Source organism: Ambystoma mexicanum, chromosome 1p, assembly GCF_040938575.1.
Source record: "Ambystoma mexicanum isolate Mex_15411 chromosome 1p, UKY_AmexF1_1, whole genome shotgun sequence".
NCBI classification, from domain to species: domain Eukaryota; kingdom Metazoa; phylum Chordata; class Amphibia; order Caudata; family Ambystomatidae; genus Ambystoma; species Ambystoma mexicanum.
In genome coordinates this window covers 339,893,990-339,916,768 of record NC_090921.1, presented here as the reverse complement: position 1 = coordinate 339,916,768, position 22,779 = coordinate 339,893,990, and the positions used below count along the sequence as shown (strand labels likewise).

Below are 22,779 nucleotides of genomic sequence, written 5' to 3'. Positions count from 1 at the left end.
TGTAACCGTTGGCTGTGGAGCAGCCGTGGGTTTTTCTTTTATCGGCGTCGACTCGATCGACGGATGCGAAGAACCCTTTGATAACGGCATCGATGGCGCCGATCTATGCTTCGAAGGGGCTTTCGACGATGGCGTCGAAGATGCTTTACTTCCCGATGGCTCATGGTGCTTTCGGGTCGACTCTTTCGCTGGGTGCTTGGACTCGCAGCGTTTAGATTTTTTGGGCTTTTCACCCGGGATATCACCCTCATCTGACTTTGAGGGGGTCGAGGCCGCTTTCTCGAAGACTCTTAGCATCTTTTTTCTGAATTACTCCCACTCCGCCTGAGAGCTGTGTTTTGTGGGGCAATGTACTCTTTCAGGGGGACTAGAAGACAATGACAAAGGAGATCTTCTAAGTCTCTTTTTCGAGTGTCTAGACCTCGACGAGTGGTGGGAGCCGCTTCGAGACCTAGACCGAGAATGCTTTCAACGGTGAGGAGACGAATGTCTCGACTACCGCAGAAACTTTCAAGGAAGTTAAAACGGATTTACCTCTCTCGAGCTTCCCCCTTACGCTCCTTCAAGGCTTTCGCCGTCATGGATAGGCATTCCTCACACTCCGAACACTGGTGTTCGATTCCCAGACACCACAAACAGATCCTGTGAGGATCCGTCAACGACATTTTCTTCCCACAGTCTCTGCATTTTTTGAAACTGGACCGAGGAGTCGGGTCAGAGGAGGAAGCCATCGAGTACGAGTCGGTTTTCTCGAGGAAATATGAACATATTTCAACTGACGAACTGAGCAACGGTATGCCGAGGCACACGAAGCGCGGAAAAACGGAACTGAGCAACGGACGCTGCGCGTGGCCATTTATAGGCATGATGACGTCAGCGTCGATACGGTGGCTGTCGAGGAACACCTACTCGACGGACGTCGACGCATAGCGCCCTCTACTAGGAAAACATTTTTCCGAGGCCAGCAAGCTGGAGATGCAAGTATCATAGATAAGGAATACGTCGGAGGACACAATCCCTTCGAAAGGGTTATTCTGTATGGCAAGTTTAAAGCTGTATGCCCAACTACTTAGTTGCTCACATGAACCTTCTAGAAAAGACACGCACGACCTACTTAATGTGTACACGCCTTTAAACAAGTGTACAGGCGCGTGATAAATGACTTATCAAATCCATCATTTACATCTTCCTCAGACACCTGCTCCATACAGAATAAAAAGGCTGGCATCAAAGTGGAAGGATGGGGCTGGCGTTGAAGTGGCTCTTCATGCTAGGCTGCAAATCCTTTTGCAAGTGTTAATTTATGGGCCTTTTTGAAGCCATTACTTTTGGATGAACCATATGCGTTTAGATTTCTGCCTTTTGTTGAGAAGTGTTTTTTTTAACTCAACTGTGCATGAATGGTTTCCTCATCACCACTTGATTTTTTTAAAAACATTTTGTTTTATAGTTTGAACACAAACTTGTAACATTACATCTATATTGCTTACCGAGTTGGTTTTACGTTTTAAGATTGCATAGCAGCATGACAAACAGGTCATGTTCATTTGTGGAGATCTTGATGCCTGTTCAAGTATCTGGTTTCATTATTTGTTCCCAAAATTGCTTTGTTATGAAAATAAGTGGAAAGGAGTTCCCACTTATGATCTGTTCCCATCTCTCTGCCGGATCATGATGAATCAGTTCTAGGAGAAGCATCTGGGAGAAGATTTTCCGACTTCCAGACAGTGCCGGGCAGACCATGAAGAGGTGGAAAAGCCTTTCAATGGAGGTGGTCTGTTTACAGAATCTACAGTGTGTTTCTTGCAGTGGAATTTGCCTGGTGTGAGCCAAGTATTCTCTGGATGGTAGGATGTTCAGGCGAAAACGGAGGAGTGTGTCTTATTCGCTTAAATGGTAATTTTGTTAGATATTTAGGGGATTGAGGGCTCTTGTCTCATAGCATGTATAAAGCTAAAGTTTGCATCTGCTTTTCTCTTCGCTTGTCTAAATCCAGTCTAATTCCCGCAGTAGCCTCTTAGCTTTCATTGGTCCATTTATCAGCATTTCAGTGCTTATGTCATGAGTTTTTAGGATTTGCTAGCAGAATGCTTTCCATCTGTTTACAGCTGGCATCTGGAATTCAGTCAGAGATTCTGAGGATTCTGATCAATGGGATGTCAGTTTATAATGGCCTTTCTATATAGAGATGTTTCTCCATGCGTTTAGAGAGTCGAGTGACTGAATTCCGAGTTCATAGCAAATTCTGGTTATTGGGTAAAACTTTGCAGAGGGAATCTTTTGGAGGAAAGTACTGTCCCTCCCAATCGCCCATATTTGTCGCGGGATGTTAAGAAGGCTCACTTCCATATGTAAGCATGGGCGTCACATGTTTGTAGAAAGTGAGCATTGGATTTAGGGAGAAGCGCCCATATTTTTTGTGAATTATTAGACCTTGTCGTACAAGTGAGACTTGTTTTTTAAGTGGTCCATCCAGTGTGCTTCAGTTTGTGACTGGTGCAGGTAAATCCCAAGATATTTCGTGGTTTTGACTGTCTCAAGGCGTACGTCTAGAGTCAGGTGTTATGTGAAAGCCTTGGTGTTTCTTAGATCTAAGTGGCATTACCTGCGTTTTTGTGATGTTAATTAGCATGTCGTTGTCTTCAGTATATTTTTCAAGCTTTGAGTCTTCTTTGAAGGCCTACAGGTGTCTTGTCAAGCAGTACCAAGTCATGGACAACGTATATATGGCATTTTGGTTTCGTTGATTTTTGGAGGGTATGCTAAAACATTGACTTGGCTGGCCATAATGTCAAAGAGATAGAAGTTGAATAATTTAGCAGCCAATGGACATCCCTGTTTGAGTCCCCTGGCTGTTGGAATAGAGGCCGACAGAATCCTGGATGTTAAGCGTATTTTTATTGAAGTATTACTGTATATGGCCTGGATAGGTTCAAGAATTTCGGGTGGGCATTTTCAGGAATGTAGTTTGTTCCAGAGCTTGTTGTCGTTGACGCTATCAAAGGCCATTTGGAGATCAATGAAGGCTGCGTGAACTTGTGTTTCGGTTCCGTTTGCTTCTTGTTTGAGAATGTGCAAAATTGTCAAGTTTGTTTGTTCCGGCGTTCTTGACAAAGCCTGTCTGTCGAGGATCGTATGTTGCTTTCGGTCGCCCAATCATTCAGCATTTTTAGTAGCATGGCCAATGGTCTGTAATTGGTGGGTAATTTCTTTTTCTCCTTGTTTGTATACTGGAATTAGAGTCGCAGTTTACCAAGTTCGAGGGATAGATCTCTTTGGAGATCAGGTTAAATAGGTTGAGGCACAGATCAGTCCAGTCCTCTGGTTTCTGTTTGATGTCGTAATTGCTTAGCCCGTCTGGTCCGGGCGCTCGAGGTGTTTAGATGTTTGATATGATACAGAATATCTTTGCAGTCCCATGATTATTTCATCCAATCATGTGATTATGTCAGGCGTCTTGGTTTTGTCACTGTACAATTGAGTGAAGTGCTGTATACATGCTTTTTTAGGGGCTTCTTTGTAAAAATAAATCGATAGAGTAGCTTACAATCAAATCCAGGATTACCTTGAAGTCAACCACCTATTAGGGTCACGTCTACCTGGAACGGAAACAGCCTTAATAGACCTTCAGACCCAAATCAACGAGTTGAAGGATAATGGGAAGACAGCTATGCTACTCCTCCTTGACCAATTGGCAGCCTTCGATCTGGTGGATCACGCAGTCTTATGCAATCACCTCAGGTCGGCTGCCCATTTCTCAAGTGATGCCATACTCTGGGTCCTGTCCTTCCTAGCAAACCGCACAATGAAAGTCTTCTCCCCCTCAGAATCCGCTGACCCTATACAAACGTCATGCGGAGTACCACAGGGATCCTGCGTCTCACCTACTATGTACAACATCTTTACTAAGACCCTATTCGACAAGTTGGACAGACTGGTGTCACCTACACAAATTATGCAGATGACACCCAGAGCCTCATTCCCCTTTCGGGCAACCAATTCGAGGACACGGCCTTGGTAAACAAGATATACCTCCTCATTCAGGCACGGATGGCATCCCATGATGACGACAAAACTGAGATACTGATCCTAGGCTCAGAGACAAACCTAAAAAAAAAAGTTTGCCCTAGTTATGCCTCATTCAATATTGACTGCAATTCTATCAAGTGATGCCCATAGTGAAAACGTTAGGCTTCTACCTCGATTCCACACTAACCTTCAACAAGTCAACTCACTAGCATTCTCAACTGCCTACACCTGCAAGCTTATCCAGGCCTGCAGACCCTTTCTATCCGAAACCAACTGCATCACCGTGGCTAACGCACTTCTAATGTCTCGACTGGATTATAATGCCTTGTACCCAGGTGCGAACAAATACATCACTGATAAAATCCAAAGGCTGCAAAACAATGCCCCAAGAGCCCCCCCTAAACATCCCCAATAGAGAGCACATTACCAAATTCAGAAGAAATGTCCATTGGTTAAGGACAAAATCCTTCTCAAAACAGCTTCACTCACATCTAAGTGCCTGAACAATGTAGCACCACCATATCTTTCAGAAAGAATAATCAGGAGAACCTCAACACGACCAGCTAGATCTGCCAATGCCCATCTCCTAGAGTCAAGCTAGCCACAGCTGGTGGCTCTAGCTTCCCCGTCAAAGCAGTCATATCATGGAATGCACTACCTATAGACATTAAAAATGAACAACCCTATCCTAAATTCAGACGAAACATACTGAACTGGTTACGTACAAACGACTGCTAACAATCACCTCACCTCCCTAGTACTGCTCTAGATATCTGCCTCCCTATCTGTCCACCTGACTGTATTATGAATGTGTAACCTACTGCACCACACCCTCAATGTAACCTGCAAGTGGTAGCAAGTTATTTCTGTATGCCTGTACCCACTGCATTTGTTGTAACTAAGCTCTAAGTATACTTGTCCTGTTTGCGCCCAGCTACCTAAGGGTTTGGTGCGCATTACCAAATAAACAAACGTCTGATAGGCGAGTTTGTATTGTATTGTTGAGTAGTTTCCAGAGCTCTCTGGTGTTTTTATTTCCAAGAGTTTTCAGTATTTTCTCAGCATCATTCTGCAATAGAATGGCTTTTATGGACTTCATCCAGGTGCGATATCCCTGTTTGAGGGAGTGGATGGTTTGGTATGCGGTTATCAGTTCAGCTTTTGCGAATGGCAAGTATTTGTTTGCGTTGGGATTTTTCTTCGTAGGGATCAATTTGCTGTATGTGTGTATGTGCTCTCGATCGAACTTCTTAGAAGCTCTCTAGTTGATTTGATAGGGTATCAGGAGACATTCATAATTAATTTTACATTTTGCAGGCTTGGATAAGTATTGAAGTTTTTCTTTCATCTTATACCTGTGTGTTTAGTATGCAGAGTATTTCCATGTTACCCCTCTTCACTTTGTGTAAGATTTGGTAGGTGAGGGACCAAGCAAGGGTTACTTTGGAGTGGTCGCTATGGATCGTCGGGATGACAAGTAGGCTCTTGGCTGCTTCAATGATCTGGTTAGACGCGTATATGTAGTCTAGGTGGGCGGCAGACACTCCTTTGGACCATGTGGGGTGCGGCGGTTGGTCTCCATGGATTCTTCCATTCAGTAGGGTCAAGTTTCAAAGGTCCATTTTTAAGAGTTATTTTTTTCTCCTGCTGCATTGAATAGGTGTATGTTCATGTCTCTGCAAAGTATCATGTTTAGTTTGGGATATCTTGAGATCATCTATGTTAGTTGTGAGATCATCCAGGAATAGGAAGTCTGATAATGATTTGGAGTTCCAACATATGTCCACCAGCACAATTAGTTCAGGGTTTGTTTCAGGAGGTTTTTGGGGCTTGGTGGCGTTGCCAAAATCCAATACTGTAATTTGTATCCAGTTGTTGGGGTTATGGGTTTCTACTAGGCAGAGATTAGCTTCTATTTTCCACAATGGTATGAGGCCAGCATATGGTCTCCCTTTTTCTCCCAAGAGAGCTGGATTTAAGCAATTTAGGTAACAGCCACATGAGGGTTTGTGGAGTAACCAGGTTTCTTGTAGACAAATGACTTCATAATTGTTTAGATTGTCATTTCCTGGTTTGTACAGGTGAGAAAATCCTCTAGTGTTCCAGGAGCATAAGTTGATATTGTGTTGAGTTTTCTTGCGTGCTGGTTATAGTTAGTCTTTCTGAGTGGCGATCTTTTTTCATCATCAAGACTTCATTGGGTGTGCAGGAGCGAAATATGGGGATGTCGTATTGTGTTCCTTTTGTAGCTTTCAGCATGTTGTGTGCGTTTGTTGGTGCTTTGGGTGTACTTTTTCTGGATTGTTGGCATGGTCTTGGTCAAGTGGCCACTTTTCAGTGGTTTGGCAGGGTTTGGCAATGTGTCTTAGCTATTGAGCAAGCAAATTCTAGTTGTCTAAAATGCTTGTTGCAGTCGAGTAGCCTGTCAAGGGTGGACTGTTTATGTAGGCATCTCTCAGTTGAATTCATTTTTTTTGTTAGGGAATTTGACCAGTTTTACATCTTCTGATCTAACGGTTTCTAGGGTAGGAATCACATGGAGCAGGAGGGAGTAGGTTTGCCCTGTTCATAATGAGACCGTCTGATTCTTTTATTCTTTGTAGCGTAGTTGTCGGATCTTGATAGCAGCGAGGATCTAGAAAGATGGGGAGTTTCAGTTGCTTGAGTGGCCGATGCATTGAAGCTTCAGATTCTTTTGAATAGCTGATATTCGTTATGTTGGAAATGCAATTGATTGATGAAGGCTCATCTTCATCCCAATTTTTTTCAGTTTCAGATCTTTCTTCGCAGGATAGAATATCGCTTGTGCTTGAGATAGTCTGCCCTTCTATGTATTCATCGATTATATAAAAGGGATGAGCTTTCTTTCGGTGGCAGGGTTTTTTTCTTGCACTTATGGTGTCTGATATGTCCTCATTACGAGTTGTAAGGGGTCCATGGTGAGCTTGTCTTCTGCCACTTGCTCTTCGGTTGTCTTGGGTTTCACTGTTTTGTTTGATTGGGTCAGTTTTTAGGTCGGGTTTTGGTGGCGTTTTCTCGTTCTCTTTCTGAGGCTGATGGTGGGTCTTTGGGGGGGTTGGGGGGGGGGGGGTTCAAGTTCCTCAGGAAGGCTTGGGATCCTGTTTCTGTTGGCATTCCTTTTTTGGTTGGTTCTTTGTTTTGGGTTATCCGTTTTCTTCCTGATGTGTCAAAGATGAAGGATTCGACTTCATGGGGGGAGGGGTAGGGGGAAATCAGTCGGAGGTCCCTGGGAAGGGATAATGTCACCAGGTCTTTGTCGTCGGACTTTCTGGGGTGGTTTAGCTTCAGGTGGATTCACCATTTCAGTCACTTCATTGCTTTTTTGTCCATTCGGCATCAGGGTTTTTGTTTCTAGTTGATGGGGCAGATTGTGGGTTTTTGTGATGTCATCTTGTCGAGTATACACTTGATCTCTCAGTTGTGTGCGTTACGCAAGTTAACTCCTAAGTGAGGATGAGTGTTTGAGGCTGAGAGGATGATGGTGGGTTAGTCATGTTTTCTTGTTAGAGAGCAGTTTAATTAGATTTGTAGTGAGTTGCTCTTTTTCTGTGCGATCCGTTCTTGCTAGGTCGAACAGTCTGACTTGCCATTGTGCTGATGTTTCTGCTTCTCGAGGCGCAATTGTAATTTAATGATGAATGACTATTTGCTTAGTATGAATTCGAGCAATTAGAGTTGCTTGGTCGCGCATGGTCTCTTAGAGATTCATAGAGTTTAATAAAAGGAATCAATGCTTGGCTAGAAGCTGTGATCAGAGAACTCTGGAGTTCTGCCAAGTTTGTAGGTATGGGTACATCAGCATGATCAGTAGTGGAATCACATTTGCATCTCTTGTCTTGTTGATTAAGTGGCATAGGATTCATTGAATTTTGGTTCAATGGGATGCCATTGTTTTTTTGGTGTTGGTATTTTCCACAATAGTTGGTTGTCTCAAGGGTATTTGTTTTGTGGGGTGTGATTTGCTGTGCCTCCTGGTTCAGTGTAGAGGTTATTTCTGGGTAGCATAATTCTAGCCTAGCAGGTGGTAGGTTTCCAAAAATGTAAAGTAGTCTAGCCAGTCTTGTCTATTCTTGGCCAAAGCTGGTGCTTGTATGATTTGATATGCTTGTATGATTCGAGGATTCAGAGTGTGATGGTGTAATTTTGTTGCCAGATTCTTTTTGCAAGTATCGCCTTAGTCTTTTGTCATTTTCTTTGTCTTTGAGTTTTTGATGGTGTGAGAGGTGTTTTGGTTGAAGTGTACAGGGCAATTTCTTTCATTCTCTCAGTTTTAATTTTTTTGTCGTGGGGTTTGGAGTGTGGTTCAGGACTGTAAAGGAGCCCAGTCATGGATTCTAGTGTATGAGTAGGAGGAGTTGTTTTGTCTTCTTTCTCCAGCATATCACTCGCACCTGGTGGTTTTTCAAGTTCAATTGGAGCTCTGTCAAGTTTCTGCGAGTCGGGGTGAAGGGTTTTCTTTGCGCATTGTAGGAATAGATGTCTTGGCAGTTTCATCTTGATTCTCCTTTGGCAGAGGGTCTATTACTGTGCTGTTTGAGTCAGAGCATGGGAGATTGGGTTGCTTGTAGGCAGAAGTGGCTGAATTGTGCTCAGTTGCTGAGAGTCTCAGCGAGTATGAGGTTTGCTGCAATTTGTTTAGGTTCATATGAGCAATTGAGGGCATTGTTTCCTGTATTGGCATTAGAGATTTTCTCTGTCAGGTTGTAATTTCGCTCGGTGCCTCGTGAGCGGACCAGTTGAGGCCACCATAGGTGGGCGTTGAGCAGAAAAAATCTTGATGAAGCGCAGCACTTTTCTACCCAGTGCAAGAGAGCTGGTGGTGAGTTTGTTTTGAACTGTAGTTATAGGGAGTTTAGGGATAATCAAATCAAAGGCACGAGAACTGCAGTCCCTGATATCCGAGTAGAGTCTGGGTAGATACAGGGCACAGCAGGTTACGGGTCAAAGGCAGATGCCCGCAGCCCCCAAACTCGCTTGCTGGTGCTTGTTAATAGTAGTCAAGAGATTAAGGAGTTTAAGACTATCAGAGCGGATTGTTAAAAATGTCGTTCCGATTGGTTGGCGAGAATGAATGTCTTGTGAATTGGCCCGCTTTACTGGATGACATTGTGGGCCTATGGCACCAATGAGTATTATGGTACTGTAGTGACTGATTGTGTTAGATATTCTTAGACATCCGGTTTACAAAACTGGGCAGAATGTAAAAGGCACCATTTATAACAGAGGTCAAACACGGCAAAGGATTGAAATTCTAAATCAAAAACAAACATTTGTTCCAATATAAACTGCTTCTGTCACTGAATTTTATTTCCGATTACCATGTCGAAGGCCTTGGCCCTACTGCTGATGTACTCAGCTATCAAGTCCATGACCGAATAGATCATAGGGAAGAAAAGAAAAATCTGAAGGACATCTACTGGAAAACGCATTGTGGCTAGTCTAAACATGTAATGCAGGTAATACGATTACAGGAATTTCCACAAACAATTTAACAGTTTCACAAGCTATAGAACAGATGTTTTTAAAAGATTTTCTAACATATGCTCAAAGTCCCACACACGTCAGTTAATGCTTCACCATAGATGCTAGAACCAACGCCTAATATCAAAGGATTGTGAGGGTTATACTTCTCCAAAAATACTGAACCGCTATTTAGAACAAACTACAAAAACATACTCAGACTGCAATAACAGATTTGCTTCACAAAAGTGCTTTCTCTAAATGGTGCTTTTTGAATCAGCACAGCTATTAAAGGTGTCACTCATTTCGATCACAAATATCCCACAAAGTAGGAAAGGCACAGGAGGAAAATAAGTGGGAAGCTATACAAAACCACTGAAAACAAACCCGATAAAAACAGTGGGTGGGTCATCAATTAAACTATAGCCTACAACAAAGAAAGCCTCAAGCACTTCTGGGTGTTGGCCACAATCATCCTTTCTGGCTGTTTGCATCTCAGAATACAGTTCAGGTTGAAAATGGACCATGAAGCTTCTTCGCTGGTCACATCAATCCCCATTTTCCGATGTCAATTGTCTTGATCTCTTTGAACGAGCTCCCTAAATGCAGTTATAACAGGGTGGGTAGCCAATGCTCTGTAGATACTCATGTTTATCAACTTGAGAAAAGAATTCCATACAAATACAACAAATGTGAAGCCCAAAAAGACCAGGACGTAAATCTACACTGTAGGTTGGTGGCAACACTAGGGAGTATCATGTGATTTGAACGAAAGGTCTTTTATAGAGGCAAGTTTTACCGAAACCAAAATACCGAAATAAACTCAGAAAATGTTTAAATATATATTGAGGGGGGTAAGGAGTAATAACAGGTGGGGAGGGGGGTTGGGATGGGTTAAAAAAAGTAGATACTGGGACAATCTATTTTTTCTGTATCACTAGGTAAAATACAATACAACTACAGACCTCGTACTATGTGTCACGCAGTATTTTAGCGCCATCTCGTACAGGTCTTTCCATTAATGTTATATATGCGGTATGTGCACGTTGTGCAAGGAGTCATTCTGCATCCTCTCAAAAGAACTCATACATTGTGTTAGTACCTGAAAATTATATTTTCCAGATCGAATGGGTACTCTATGATGCCAGTGGTTGGGACTCTGACTCTCAATACATCCTGTTGGGTAGGCAGGTATCCTGGCAACGAAATTCGGTCCACATCAGTAAGGTAACTACACAAAAAAACAAAATTAAAAACAGAAAAGTTACATACTTGCAATCATAGTGCACCATCATGTGCAACTTCCTTAGGGTCACAGATGTTTTTTCGCAACTCACAATACAAAGAAAAATTGCTCAAACACAGCCAAATGAACTACACCGACTAATTTAGCCATAGTATGGGATACATAACTCACCGTAATCGTATTTCTGATGCTTGTATCTGCTTAGATTCACATGCTGTGCATAGGCCGACATCTAGTGGAAGCTGCGGAGTATTAGTTTGTTTTTCGAAACTCGAAAATGGGCGTCGACACAGGGCGTGCCAATAATACTATCCCTAGTGTGACGTCAACTGTACCCAAGATCCCTCGCGCGTATTTTTTCTGACATGAGGTAGCATGAAGAGTAGCGCGAGTACAGATAATCCAAGCAGATAGATAGAAAGGTAAGACTACAAGCAACCATGCGCCTTCTCTCAGAGGGGAGGAAGGTTGGGTCGCATGTGAATCTAAGCAGGTACAAGCATCAGAAATATGATTACGGTGAGTAATGTATCCCTTCTGAGGCATGTGGAATCTGCTTAGATCACATGCTGTGCATAGATTAGCGAGCAGTACCTGAAGAAGGTGGGATGTGAGAAGGGTCATGAGCAAATAGATGTCTTAGAACCACTTGCCCCACTTGTGTATCTGCCTTGGAATGGGTGTCAATGCAGTAATGCTGAGTAAAAAAGTGTGAATAGAGCTCCAAGTAGCTGCTTTGCAAATGGTGTCAAGGGGTACATTTGCAATGAAAGCAGAGTGGCCCCAATGCCTCTAGTAGAGTGGGCTCTTGGCGTGAAAGGCAGAGTTCTTTCAGAGAGTGAGTAACACAGCTGGATACAGTTAATAATCCACTTCGAGATGGCACCTTTAGAGACGCGATCCCCCTCTCTGCCTGTAGCTACGGAGACAAACAGTTGATCTGTTTTTATTAGCGGTCTGGTTTTATTTACATAGTAGAGGACCGCCCTACACACATCTAGGGTGTGTAGTTTCACCTCAGCCGAGCTTTGAGGGTCCTGGAAGAAAGCCAGAAGCCCGATGGACTGGTTTACGTGGAATTTAGATATAAACTTAGGTGAGAACCTAGGGTGGGTGTGTGTGTGTAAAACCAGTTTGTCTTTATGGACAGTAAAGAAGGAATCCTGCACTGACAGAGCCTGAATTTCACGGACCCTTCTTATAGAAGTAATAGCTACTAAGAAGGCCGTTTTATAAGTCAGGTGTTTGAGACTGCTTTTATGCATGGGCTCGAAAGGGGGGCCCATGAGCTTGGATAGCACCACATTAAGGTCCCACCCTGGTGGTGGGTTTGAAATAGGAGGGTGAAGTCTCTTTACTCCTTCCATGAAGGCTTTAACTACTGGTACTTTCCACCACGACACCTTGCTATGGGAAGTGGTGTATGCCGACAGGGCTGCCAGGTGTACTTTCAGTGAGTTAAAAACCAATCCTGCATCTAGCAGGTGGAGCATGTATGTAAGAATAGTGGAAGGAGTGCAATCAACAGGGTTGATTTGTCTACTCTGGCACCAGATAACAAACCTTTTCCACTTGTCAAAGTAACAGTGCCTTGCGTTTGGTTTCCTAGATTCTTTTAGGATATCCATACACCTCTGTGGTAAATTGAGATGTCCAAACTCTATGACCTCAGGAGCCATGCTGCCAGGTTCATTGAGTTGGGTTGCTGGTGCACTGTTTGACCTTGGTGCTGGGACAGTAGGTTGTACCAGGCCGGAAGTTTGATGAGCTCGCACACCGCCATCCTGCATAGGTGTGGGAACCACGGTTGTCTTGCCCACATGGGAGCAACTAGGACGAGCGTCGTCTGTTCATCTTGTTCACCACCTTCCTGATGAGGAGTTGGTGGAAAAGCGTACACAAACATCCCTGGCCAGTTATCCACAGGACGTTCCCCTGGGAGTCTGGTTGGGGGAACCTGGATGCAAATCCTGGGCATTGTCTGTTTTCGCCTGTGGCGAATAAGTATAGTGGGGAAACCCCACTGAGAGAAGATATCTTCTACGACCTCTCTGTGTAGAACCCATTCGTGTTCCTCTGGGAGGGAGTCTCTGCTCAGAGCATCTGCTAGGGAATTGAGCTCCCCTGGAACATGTTGTGATGACAGGAAGATGTTCCGTCTGAGTGCTCATATCCAGATTTTCTGGGCAAGCTTGGACAGATTTGGCGAACGAGTCCCTCCTTGCTTGTTCAGGTAGAACATGGCTGTTGTGCTGTCCGTCCGGATTTGCACCGACAGGTTTAGTAGGTGGGGCTCGAACGCTTGAAGCGCTCTGAATACTGCCAGAAGCTCTAGCAGGTTGATGTGGTTCTTGGCAACTGGGGGAGACCGGAGGCCCTGAGCTGTGTGGTGGAGATGGTGAGCTCCCCACCCCGTCAGACATGCATCGGTAGTGACTACTGCCTGTACTTCGGGATCGTAAAATGGTTTTCCCTGTGCAAGATGCTCTCTTGTCCACCAGTGAAGGACTTGTACTAGTGTTGGCGAAACGACCACTAGATCGTCCCACTGACCACTTGCCTGAGACCACTGTTTCGCCACCCATTCCTACATGGGACGTATGCGCAGGCACGCGTGGGGGACCAGGTAAATACATGACACCATCATGCCCAGTAAACGCATTGCTTTGCGAGCCGTTATTTGGTGACCGGACTGATAATGCGGAATTTGCAGTAGTATATTCCGAATTCTTTCCTCTGAAGGAAAGGTCAACCCCTCTTGAGTATCTAGGATAGCTCCTAGGAACTGTTTGGAGGTGCTTGGCACCAGGCTTGACTTTCTCGTTGATTGAAAAGCCTAACTCGTGGAGGAGGTCGATCGTCCTTTGAATGTTTGTCCTGCAAATTACTGGGTTTCCCCTGTTATGAGCCAGTCGTCCAGATAAGGGAACCCCGGGATTGCCTCCCTGCGTAGGTGTGCAGCTGCCACCGCCAGTACCTTGGTGAATACCCTTGGTGCCGAAGCTATCCCGAAGGGCAGTACCTTGAATTGGTAGTGCCGACTGTCCACCTTGAAGCGCAAGTACCTTCTGTGCGCCGGGAACATGGAAATATGAAAATAAGCATCTTCCATATCCAAGGTTGCCATGTAAGGGAATAGTTTCTTACCTGTAACTCCATTTCTCCAGCATTGGTATCTTTCATGGATTCACATGCTTAGAATATTCCCCGTCGTCAGACTAGGACCCCTCGGTACACATATATTGCCTTTTCCTATAGGAAAACTTCTGACACTTTTGTGTCCTATCTACGTCCTTTTAGGACCCGCCTACGCATGCTCCGCAGGCCGTCCCAGTATAAGAGGCCCGCCCCCGCGGTTCCCCTTCAGATTTCGGCCCCTCCAAAGTAGGAAGGGTTAAACTTATCCATCACATACATTGCAGTCCCGGGGAGGCTTGGCGGGCGCATGTGAATCCATGAAAGATACCAATGCTGGAGAAATGGAGTTACAGGTAAGAAACTATTCCCTTCTCCAGCATTGGATCTTTCATGGATTCACATGCTTAGAATATATTGTATAGCAGTAACACTTGAGACAGTGGTGAGAATGCAATGTAATGTACCCTCGCCCTACTACTCAACACATATGCGCACCAGTAATAAGTTTACTCATAACCTTTCCCACCGAAAGTATGCCGTCATCAAAGGTAGAAAACACACTCTCCACAACGTGGAACTTACCTTACTGAAACAGATGGCGCAGGACAGCTCTTCCCATCTGCGCCTCATCCGCATGCTGCCTGGCAAGGCAGTAGTGGCGGGTAAACGTGTGGGGCACTGACCATGCCGCAGCTTGGCATATGTCCGTCAGCGGAATTCCGGCCCATAACGCTGTTGAGGATGACATCGACCTTGTAGAATGGGCTCTAGGATGTCTTTGCAGTGGCCTTCCGGCCTTAGAGTGACAAAAAGCAATCGTCGACGAGACCCATCTGGCCAATCCCCGTTTCGAGATTGCTTTACCTCTCGTCGACGGACCATATGCGACGAACAGTTGCCGAGTAGCCCTGATGTCTTGTGAGCGATGTAGGTAGAATTTCAGAGCCCTCTTAACGTCCAGGGTATGAAGAGTTTTTTCTGCTGCCGACGATGGAGTGGCGAAGAAAGTAGGCAGAACCACGGATGAGTGTTTGTGATATACCGTCGGAACCTTAGGGACGAACGTAGGGTTAGTCGCCAGGACTACCTTGTCCTTAAAGAATCTTAGGTAGGGCGGGTCCACGACCAGCGCTTGTAGTTCCGAGATACGTCTGGCTGATGTGATAGCTATCAGGAAAGCCAACTTCCACGAAATGAATTTCATGTCGGACGTGGCCATAGGCTCGAAAGGCGGTTTCAACAAACCTGCCAACACTGTGTTGAGGCTCCACGCCGGGGGAAAACGTTTCACCAGGGGAAAAGCTCGAAATAAACCCCGCATGAAATGTTTCACCAGTCTGTCACTGAATAGAGGAGACGACTGCCTCTTCCTTGTGAACCTCGAGATGGCTGCCAGGTGTACCTTTATCGATGAGGGGGGACAATCCCTTTTTTGCTAAGAGGAGCAGGTAAGGTAGAACTTGTTCCGGCGTCACCAACAATGGTTGTAGGTCCCACTGTTTTCTACACCATTCACAGAATCTCCGCCACTTATAGGAGTAGGATTTGTTAGTGGAAGGGGCTCTAGCCGGCTGCAGAATTTCTTGGCACTCCTCTGAAATGTCTAAAGCCCCGAATTCCGAGAAGTCAGGAGCCAGGATGTAAGGTTGAGACTGTCCGGGTCGTGATGCCACACTGTGCCTCTGTCCCGGTATAGAAGGTACGGGACTTTCGGAAACGCTATGGGATGTTCCAGCGATAGATGGAGGGGGTCTGAGAACCACGGTTGCCTCGCCCAGTATGGTGTCACTAGAATCACCCAGCAATTGTATCTGCGTATCCACTGTATTGTTTTCCGTATGAGGGGAAACGGGGGAAAAGCATAGAGGAACATGTCCGTCCATGGGAAGGAGAACGCCTCCCCCACCGAATCCTCTTGGGGCCACCTGCTTGCAAATTTCTCGCATTTCTTGTTTTCTTTGGTCGCGAAGGCGTCCAGAGGGGGTGGCCCCATTTCTCGAACACTTTCTTCAAGTGACCCGTGTCCATTTCCCACTCGTGTATCTGGGCCATGTTTCTGCTGAGGGAGTCGGCTTGGCAGTTCCTCACACCTGGAAGGTGATGAGCCACGAGGGAGATTTCGTGCTTCGATGCCCAATGCCATGTTTTCTGGGCTTCTATGGAGAGAGTCCTTTATCGTGTCCCTCCTTGTTTCCTCAGATAAAACATGGCTGTTGTATTGTCGGTCAGTATTCGCACTCGCGACCTCTTGATGTGTGGTAGGAACGCCTTCAAGGCCCATCGTACCGCTCTGAGTTCCAGTACGTTTATGTGTAGGAGTGACTCCGTTGGAGACCAGCGACCTTGCGTTTGGAGAGCACCCATGTGCGCTCCCCATCCGGTTAGGGACGCATCCGTAACTATGGTGCTCTGGAACTCCGGCTCCTGTAGGGGCACACCTTTGTTCAGATTGTGGGAACTCTGCCACCACTGAAGGGTCCGAAGTAGCTTGTCGTCGATGGTTATCCTGTCCGACCACGATCCCTGAGCCTGTGTCCATCGGTCTGCGAGGAATACTTGGACTGGCCTCATGAAAAGTCGACAGTTTCTCACCAGATGGATGCAGGATGCCATGGCCCCTAGGACCGAAACATACTTTCTCACTGAGATCCTGGTGTTTCGCCGTAGCCGGGCCGCCTGTTGAATGAGTCTCGAGGTCCTGTCGAGAGAAGGTTTCACCAGCCCTAGCTGAGTCTCGAACTGTGCCCCCAAGAATACCGGCGTTCTCGATGGCCACAGAGAGGATTTCTCGAAGTTTATGGCGAATCCTAGCCGTTGTAGAAGCTGCATGGTGGCTTGTAGACTTGTGTTGGTCGACGCTGGGGAGGATCCCCTTACCAGCCAGTCGTCGAGGTATGGGTATACATGGTGGCTTTGCTTCCTTAGCCAGGCAGCCACTGGAGCCAGGCATTTTGTGAACGTTCTGGGGGAGGTTTTGAGCCCGAAAGGAAGAACCGTGAATTGGTAGTGGGTTCGCCCTATTACAAAACGTAGGAATTTCCTGTGTTTCTGACACATTGGAATATGGAAATACACGTCCTGTAAATCCAGGGACGCCAGGAAATCTCCCTTTTGAACTGCACGGATCACTTCCTGCAGAGTGAGCATCTTGAATTTCAGGCTCTTTAAGGACTTGTTGAGATCGCGTAAGTCTAGAATGGGACGCCATTTGCCGTTTGGCTTTTTTATGACGAAGTATCTTGAGTAGACTCCTTGGCCTCTCTGTGATGTTGGAACTAATTCTATCACTCCCTTCGCTAACATGAGTGTAACCTCTTGTTGCAGTGCCTTCATATGGGACTGAGCGGTGAACGCAGGTGGAATTTGCGGAGGGCTGTGTTTGAATTGAAGAGAGTGTCCGTGTCTTATAGTGTCTAACACCCATTGGTCCGTCGTTATCCTTTCCCATTCGTCGACATACGCTGAAACTCTTCCCCCAGAACGGGTTGTGGAACGTCACTGCTGATCTTTAGTTTGCTTGTCTCTCGCCGACGATGGGTATGATGGTCGTTTTCTGGAAGACTGGAAGTTTCGTCAACGGTTAGCCGATTGTGAGGCACGTCGGTACCCCTGGAAGGGGTAAGCCGATCTGGCAAAGGATCTGTCTCCAGAAGAGAATCTTGAATTTCCTGAAGCCCCTCTAAAGGGGCGAAAGGACTTGTAGCTCCTGCCACTCTGGAGGGCACCCAAAGAACGTGCTGTGTCCGAATCCTCTTTCATCCCTTTTAGGGCCTCGTCCACCTTCTCACCGAAGAGAAGGTCTCCCTCAAAGGGCATATCTAAGACCTTGTATTGTACCTCTGGCCTGAAGTAGGTACACTTCAGCCATGACTGTCGACGTAATACGACCCCATTATTGACTTGCTTGAAGCCAGGCTCAGCAAGATCCACCACAATGTTTATTGCGTGATTTGAGGCTTCCTCACCCTCTCGGACCAGTAGCATCGCCGCCTTCCTCTGTTCTTCTGGAAGATGATCAAGAAGCGGAGCCAGCCTGTGCCACATCTCCCTATCGTATCTGGTCACAATTGCCAGAGAGTTTGCGGCCTTTACTGTGGTCGCTCCCACGGAGAGCACTTTCTTGCCAAAGGCATCTTGCCGTCTCGCTTCATTCTCGGGTGGAGTCGTGCACTTGTGCTGTGCCTTTGCCTTCCTCGCTGCCGCCGCTGACACCACCGAGTCTGGTGTTGGTTGAGAGGATAAACACTTGGGTGTAGACTCTGGAGCCTTAAACTTTTTTTCTAGGCGTCCTTTCACTGCTGGTTCTGAGAATGGGTGTCTCATTGTCTGCAACCCCTCTTTCCATACATGGTCAAGTATCGGTATCGAGAACACCGACCTCCTTCTCTTGCCCATGTGGCCGAACAAAAAAACAGTCCTTTTTCTGTTCTTCCTGGGACAGACCAAATTCTTTGCATGCCTTCATCATCGAATGGAATGACGCAATGTCGTCCGGAGGGGACGGGTGAGCTGGGCTTCTGGGGTTTTCTAACTCCGCCTCTGACTCCCAGGTAGGATCGCTGGAGGGGGATAAAGAGACCTCTGACATGGCTCCCCTGTCCAACTCCGAATCTGGCAGCTCACCTTCCTCCTGCGCCAGTGTTGAGATTGGCGTGCGTGGGTGCGGCGGTTGACGGGATGGGCCCGGCTCGTCGACGGGTGACTGTGGCAGGCTGACCTGGGGAAGTAGCTGGTCCAACGACCGTAGCAAGGACTGAAGCGAGGACAGAATATCCAACGACAAAACCGATTGAGGATTGAGGAGAGGGGCAGATACCGGTGTAACGGATGCCCTCGTCGACGACTTGGCAGCCGCTCGTAGCCCTAGGTCTGCTGGGCCAGCCACTCTCTCGCTGTCGTCCTCCGAGGACATCAACATAGCTTGCTCTTTGTAGCAAAGCCTCTGGGGGGTAGGGTCGAGGACTTCAGGCCTACAGGCCTCCTGTAGGACCCCCGTCGACGAGGCTCTCGTCGACGCCATTGTCGACGGGACGGAGGATGCCCCTTGCGCTAGTGGCGGGAAGGCGGCCGGTGACTGGATCGCCGTCGACGACGCAGGCTTCGCAGGTGGTTATTGCGGTCCCGCCTTCACCACACTGTGCCCGCTTTTACTCGATTCTCGACTCGTGGTCGATCTGTGATGATCGCCAGAGGAGGATTTCCTTTCCTTCTCATGCTTTTTTGATGAGGATTATTTCTTTGACGAGGAGTCTGTAGTGGAGTGAGTTCCAGACGACTCTTTTTCCGACAATCTAGATTTCTTCGCCGGTGGTTCCGACGAGGCCGGGCGGCGTGATGTTTTCGCCGACTGTGTGGAGCCTACCTCCGAGGGGGGGTATGCCCCCGCACCCTCATTCAGCCATGCCACCAGGCGTCGGTTCCGGTCTTTGAGGGTTTTTTGAGAAAGCCCCTTGCATATGTCGCAGGCATCCGCCGAATGGTGAGGGTGGAGGCAATATATACAATCCATATGTCGGTCCCCCTCGTAAACCTTTTTCAAGCCGCACGTCGCGCATGGACGGAACAGCGCTTTTCCTTATAGAGGACATATCGTACTCGAAATCCAATAAGGCAACCTAGTACAAAATAGTAAGACAACACGAGGAGATCCCACTACTTTGGAGACGGTTCAAATCTGAAGGGGAACCGCGGGGGCGGGCCTCTTATACTGGGACGGCCTGCGGAGCATGCGTAGGCGGGTCCCAAAAGGACGTAGATAGGACACAAAAGTGTCAGAAGTTTTCCTATAGGAAAAGGCTATATATGTGTACCGAGGGGTCCCAGTCTGACGACGGGGAATATTCTAAGCATGTGAATCCATGAAAGATCCAATGCTGGAGAATCCCTTTTTTTAGGAGGGGGGATTACCTCTTGTAGCGTCGTCATACGAAACTTTTGGGGCTTGACATACTTGTTGGCAGGCCGTAAGTCCAATACTGGGCGCATTGTCAAATCTTTCCTTGGCACAAGGAAGTAAGTTGAATAAATACCCTTGTTTACCTGGTGGCCCGGGACGAGTCCCATTGCGTCCTTTTCTAGCAGAATGGCGATCTCCTCGAGGAGAATCTTATGATGTTCTAAAGAGTGTACTCTTTGTCGCGGAGGATGGTTCCGGGGGCGCTGCAGTAGTTCTATACAGTACCCTGTGGATACTGTTGACAGCACCCATCTGTCTGATGTGAATCCTTCCCAAACCTGGGTGAAATTGGAAATGCATCCCCCTACTGGGGTTGCGTGAGAAGGGACCCTGAACTGAGCGTCACTGCTTTGGTGGAGGCGTGCCGCCTCCTTTGCTGGGGCTGCTTCTGCCTTTACCACGACCTCTCCTATTACCCCTGCCGTAACCCTGGGTAGACTGTTGGCTGTTCCACTGTGTACCCTGCCCCTGGGAATAGTTCGATCCTCTGGGAATTTTGGCCGCATGGGCGACGAAAATTACTATTCCCTCTCTGGTTAGGGGGTTTATTGGTTAACTGGCCAAGGGACTCGAGTGTCTCATATTCGTCCTTGGCATTCTTCAGTGTGTCCTCGACCGCCTTACCAAACAGATCGGCTTCCACCGGTTTGTCCAACAATGATGCCTGGGTTTCTGCCTTAAAACCAGACTGCCATAACCACGCATGTCTCTTGATAACAGTGCCTTCTGCTATCAATCTGCCTGCGTTGTCCGCAGCGTCAAAAGTTGCTTTCAAAATGCAACCAGACACGGCTCTACCCTCTGCGGAAATCCGAGCTAACTGGCCCTTAAAAGGTTCCGGAGCAGAGGCTACGAGTGCCGCGACTTCTTCCCACTGATGGCAGTTGTAGCTGGCCAACAGGGTGGTGGAGTTTGCAATCCTTGCTCGATAGGCGGGCGTTGAGGCTACTTTCCTGCGAAACCATATAGTTTTTTGCTCTCCTTGTCGGGAGGAGCTTCGGACGATGACAAGGGTGTTCCAGCCCTCTTACGAGTGTTAGTGACAACTAGGGAGTCTGGCTTCAGATGTCCTCTTATATAGAGAGGGTCCGACTGGGCTGCCCTGATAAGTTTTTCAACCCTGGGATTGACTGCTCTGGTGAGGTTCGGGTTTACCAGGGACGGGTCTATTCTTCGCTGAATGGACTTAAGGATAGGGATGGTCTGGGCAACAGGCCTCCTTTCTCCCACTAACTCCTCAGCAAAGTCCCTCTCCTCCTGGACACCGTGGGTGTCAATATGGAAATGTTCTGCTGCACGTGTGAGAACCTCGTTTAGGAGGGGCTGGTTATCGACAGGGGAGTCGGTAACCGGGGCTTCGTTTTCTACCGGGGAATCTACTCTGTAGGTTTCAGGGTCCTCCTCTTCCTCTTCTTGGTCCTCATCATCATCCCCATAGTAGCCCGTCCCGGTTTGCTCTTCTATCATGCCAAATTCTTGGTCCTCACCAAAGGAAGCCTCTCCTTGATACAGCGAGTATGGTCATGAGTATGGTTGTACCTCGAAGGGGTCTGTAGACCTCATCGGTGTCTCAAACCGGGGCTTCTTACACGGGGGGATAGGATTGTTAGAGCCTGAGGGTGTCGCCCTTGTGGATCACACTAAAAGAAATGGTCTGGATTTTTATCGTAAAAGTCAGCCAAAGAAGACATCCTTGACATGACCCTATCTATGCCTTCCCTCGACCATTTTTTGGAACTGGGAATGACTCTCTCAGCAAGTCTCAGGGATTTATCTTGAGTAGATTTGCTGGTTTTAGACATATCAGCAGACCTGGTCTTGTCTGTGTTTAGGGGGAGTGATGTGTTTCACAGGTGTGGAAGAGTGCAAAAGGCTGCTTCTTCTGCTGTTTTCCCCCCTCCCCGTGAGTGGAAAAATGTTTTCCCTGTCCTTTTGTGGCTCCGGAGGTTTTCGACGCCTGGCGTCGAGGATCGGGGGTAGAGTCCCTGTCCTTCGAGCGTGGGGCCTCGCTGATCTTTTCTGCCTCCTGGAGCGCGGCCTGGGGGTGGAAGTCGTCTTCGTCCTCCGACGATCGAACTTCTGTTAGCCTAGGGAGCGAGGCACTCTTGGCAAGAGTGGATGATTGCCTGGAGTCATGCGGCGATCTAGATCGAGAACGCCCAGAGGACACCGAATCGGACCGTTCTCTTTGTGCCTCTTTCCGAGAACTCGACGTCGTCGAGTCTCGGTTGGACTTTGTGTGTTTAGTGTGTGTGGTGTGTGAAGCGCTTGTGTCGCCGGGGGTCTTCCCCATAGCTGCCCTGCCGGACGGCCTTCCGAGGTCGGGGACCTGCGCTCGGCTGTCTTTCGACGCCGTAATGCCCTCGCCGTCCGGAAGTACGGCGTCGCTGCCGTCGCTGAAGGTGCCCTCCACTGCCATGGCCGCCTGCCTGTAGTGGAGCGCCCAACGCTTTGTCGAACGGTCCTTAAGTGTCTTAGGTTTAAACCTACTACACGCTCTGCAGTTCGCTTCAGGGTGGTCCCTCGGCAAGCAGAGATTGCACGTGGCGTGCCTGTCGACCCAAGGGTATTTGCGATTGCACTTGGGGCAGAATTGAAAAGGGGTACCCTCCATACGCACCTTGAGGCAGCGAGTAGGAAATGTATAAGATGTACCTATATACCAAGAGTGTAGAGTATGTCCAACCCCCCCACTCTCCCTACTTGCAGGGCCGAGGCCAGAGGCCTTCTAAGGCCCGGGCCGAGGCCAGAGGCCTTCCGAGGCCCAAATCCGTCGTGCAGCAGCCGACGGTCGATTTCTTCTCCAGCCGGCGTCGAGTGTCGAAGTTAGACGTTGGGATGGGGAAGGATGTAAATAAATTAATATTTTAGCAAAAGTATGGCTAAGGCCAGGGGACTCCGCAAAATGCTTCCGACCAGTATGGCGATC

General features: G+C 47.5%; 1 protein-coding gene across 2 annotated transcripts in view; it reads right to left on the bottom strand.

Annotated features, from left to right (window-relative positions):
- Positions 1–22,779, bottom strand: part of LOC138569886 (guanine nucleotide-binding protein subunit alpha-11) — a 756,289-nt gene that overhangs the window by 487,372 nt on the left and 246,138 nt on the right. For both annotated transcript variants that reach the window (XM_069648307.1, XM_069648315.1), the window contains exon 4: positions 10,613–10,741. In XM_069648307.1, the coding sequence (XP_069504408.1) occupies positions 10,613–10,741 (129 nt within the window). The remainder of the gene's footprint in view (positions 1–10,612; positions 10,742–22,779) is intronic.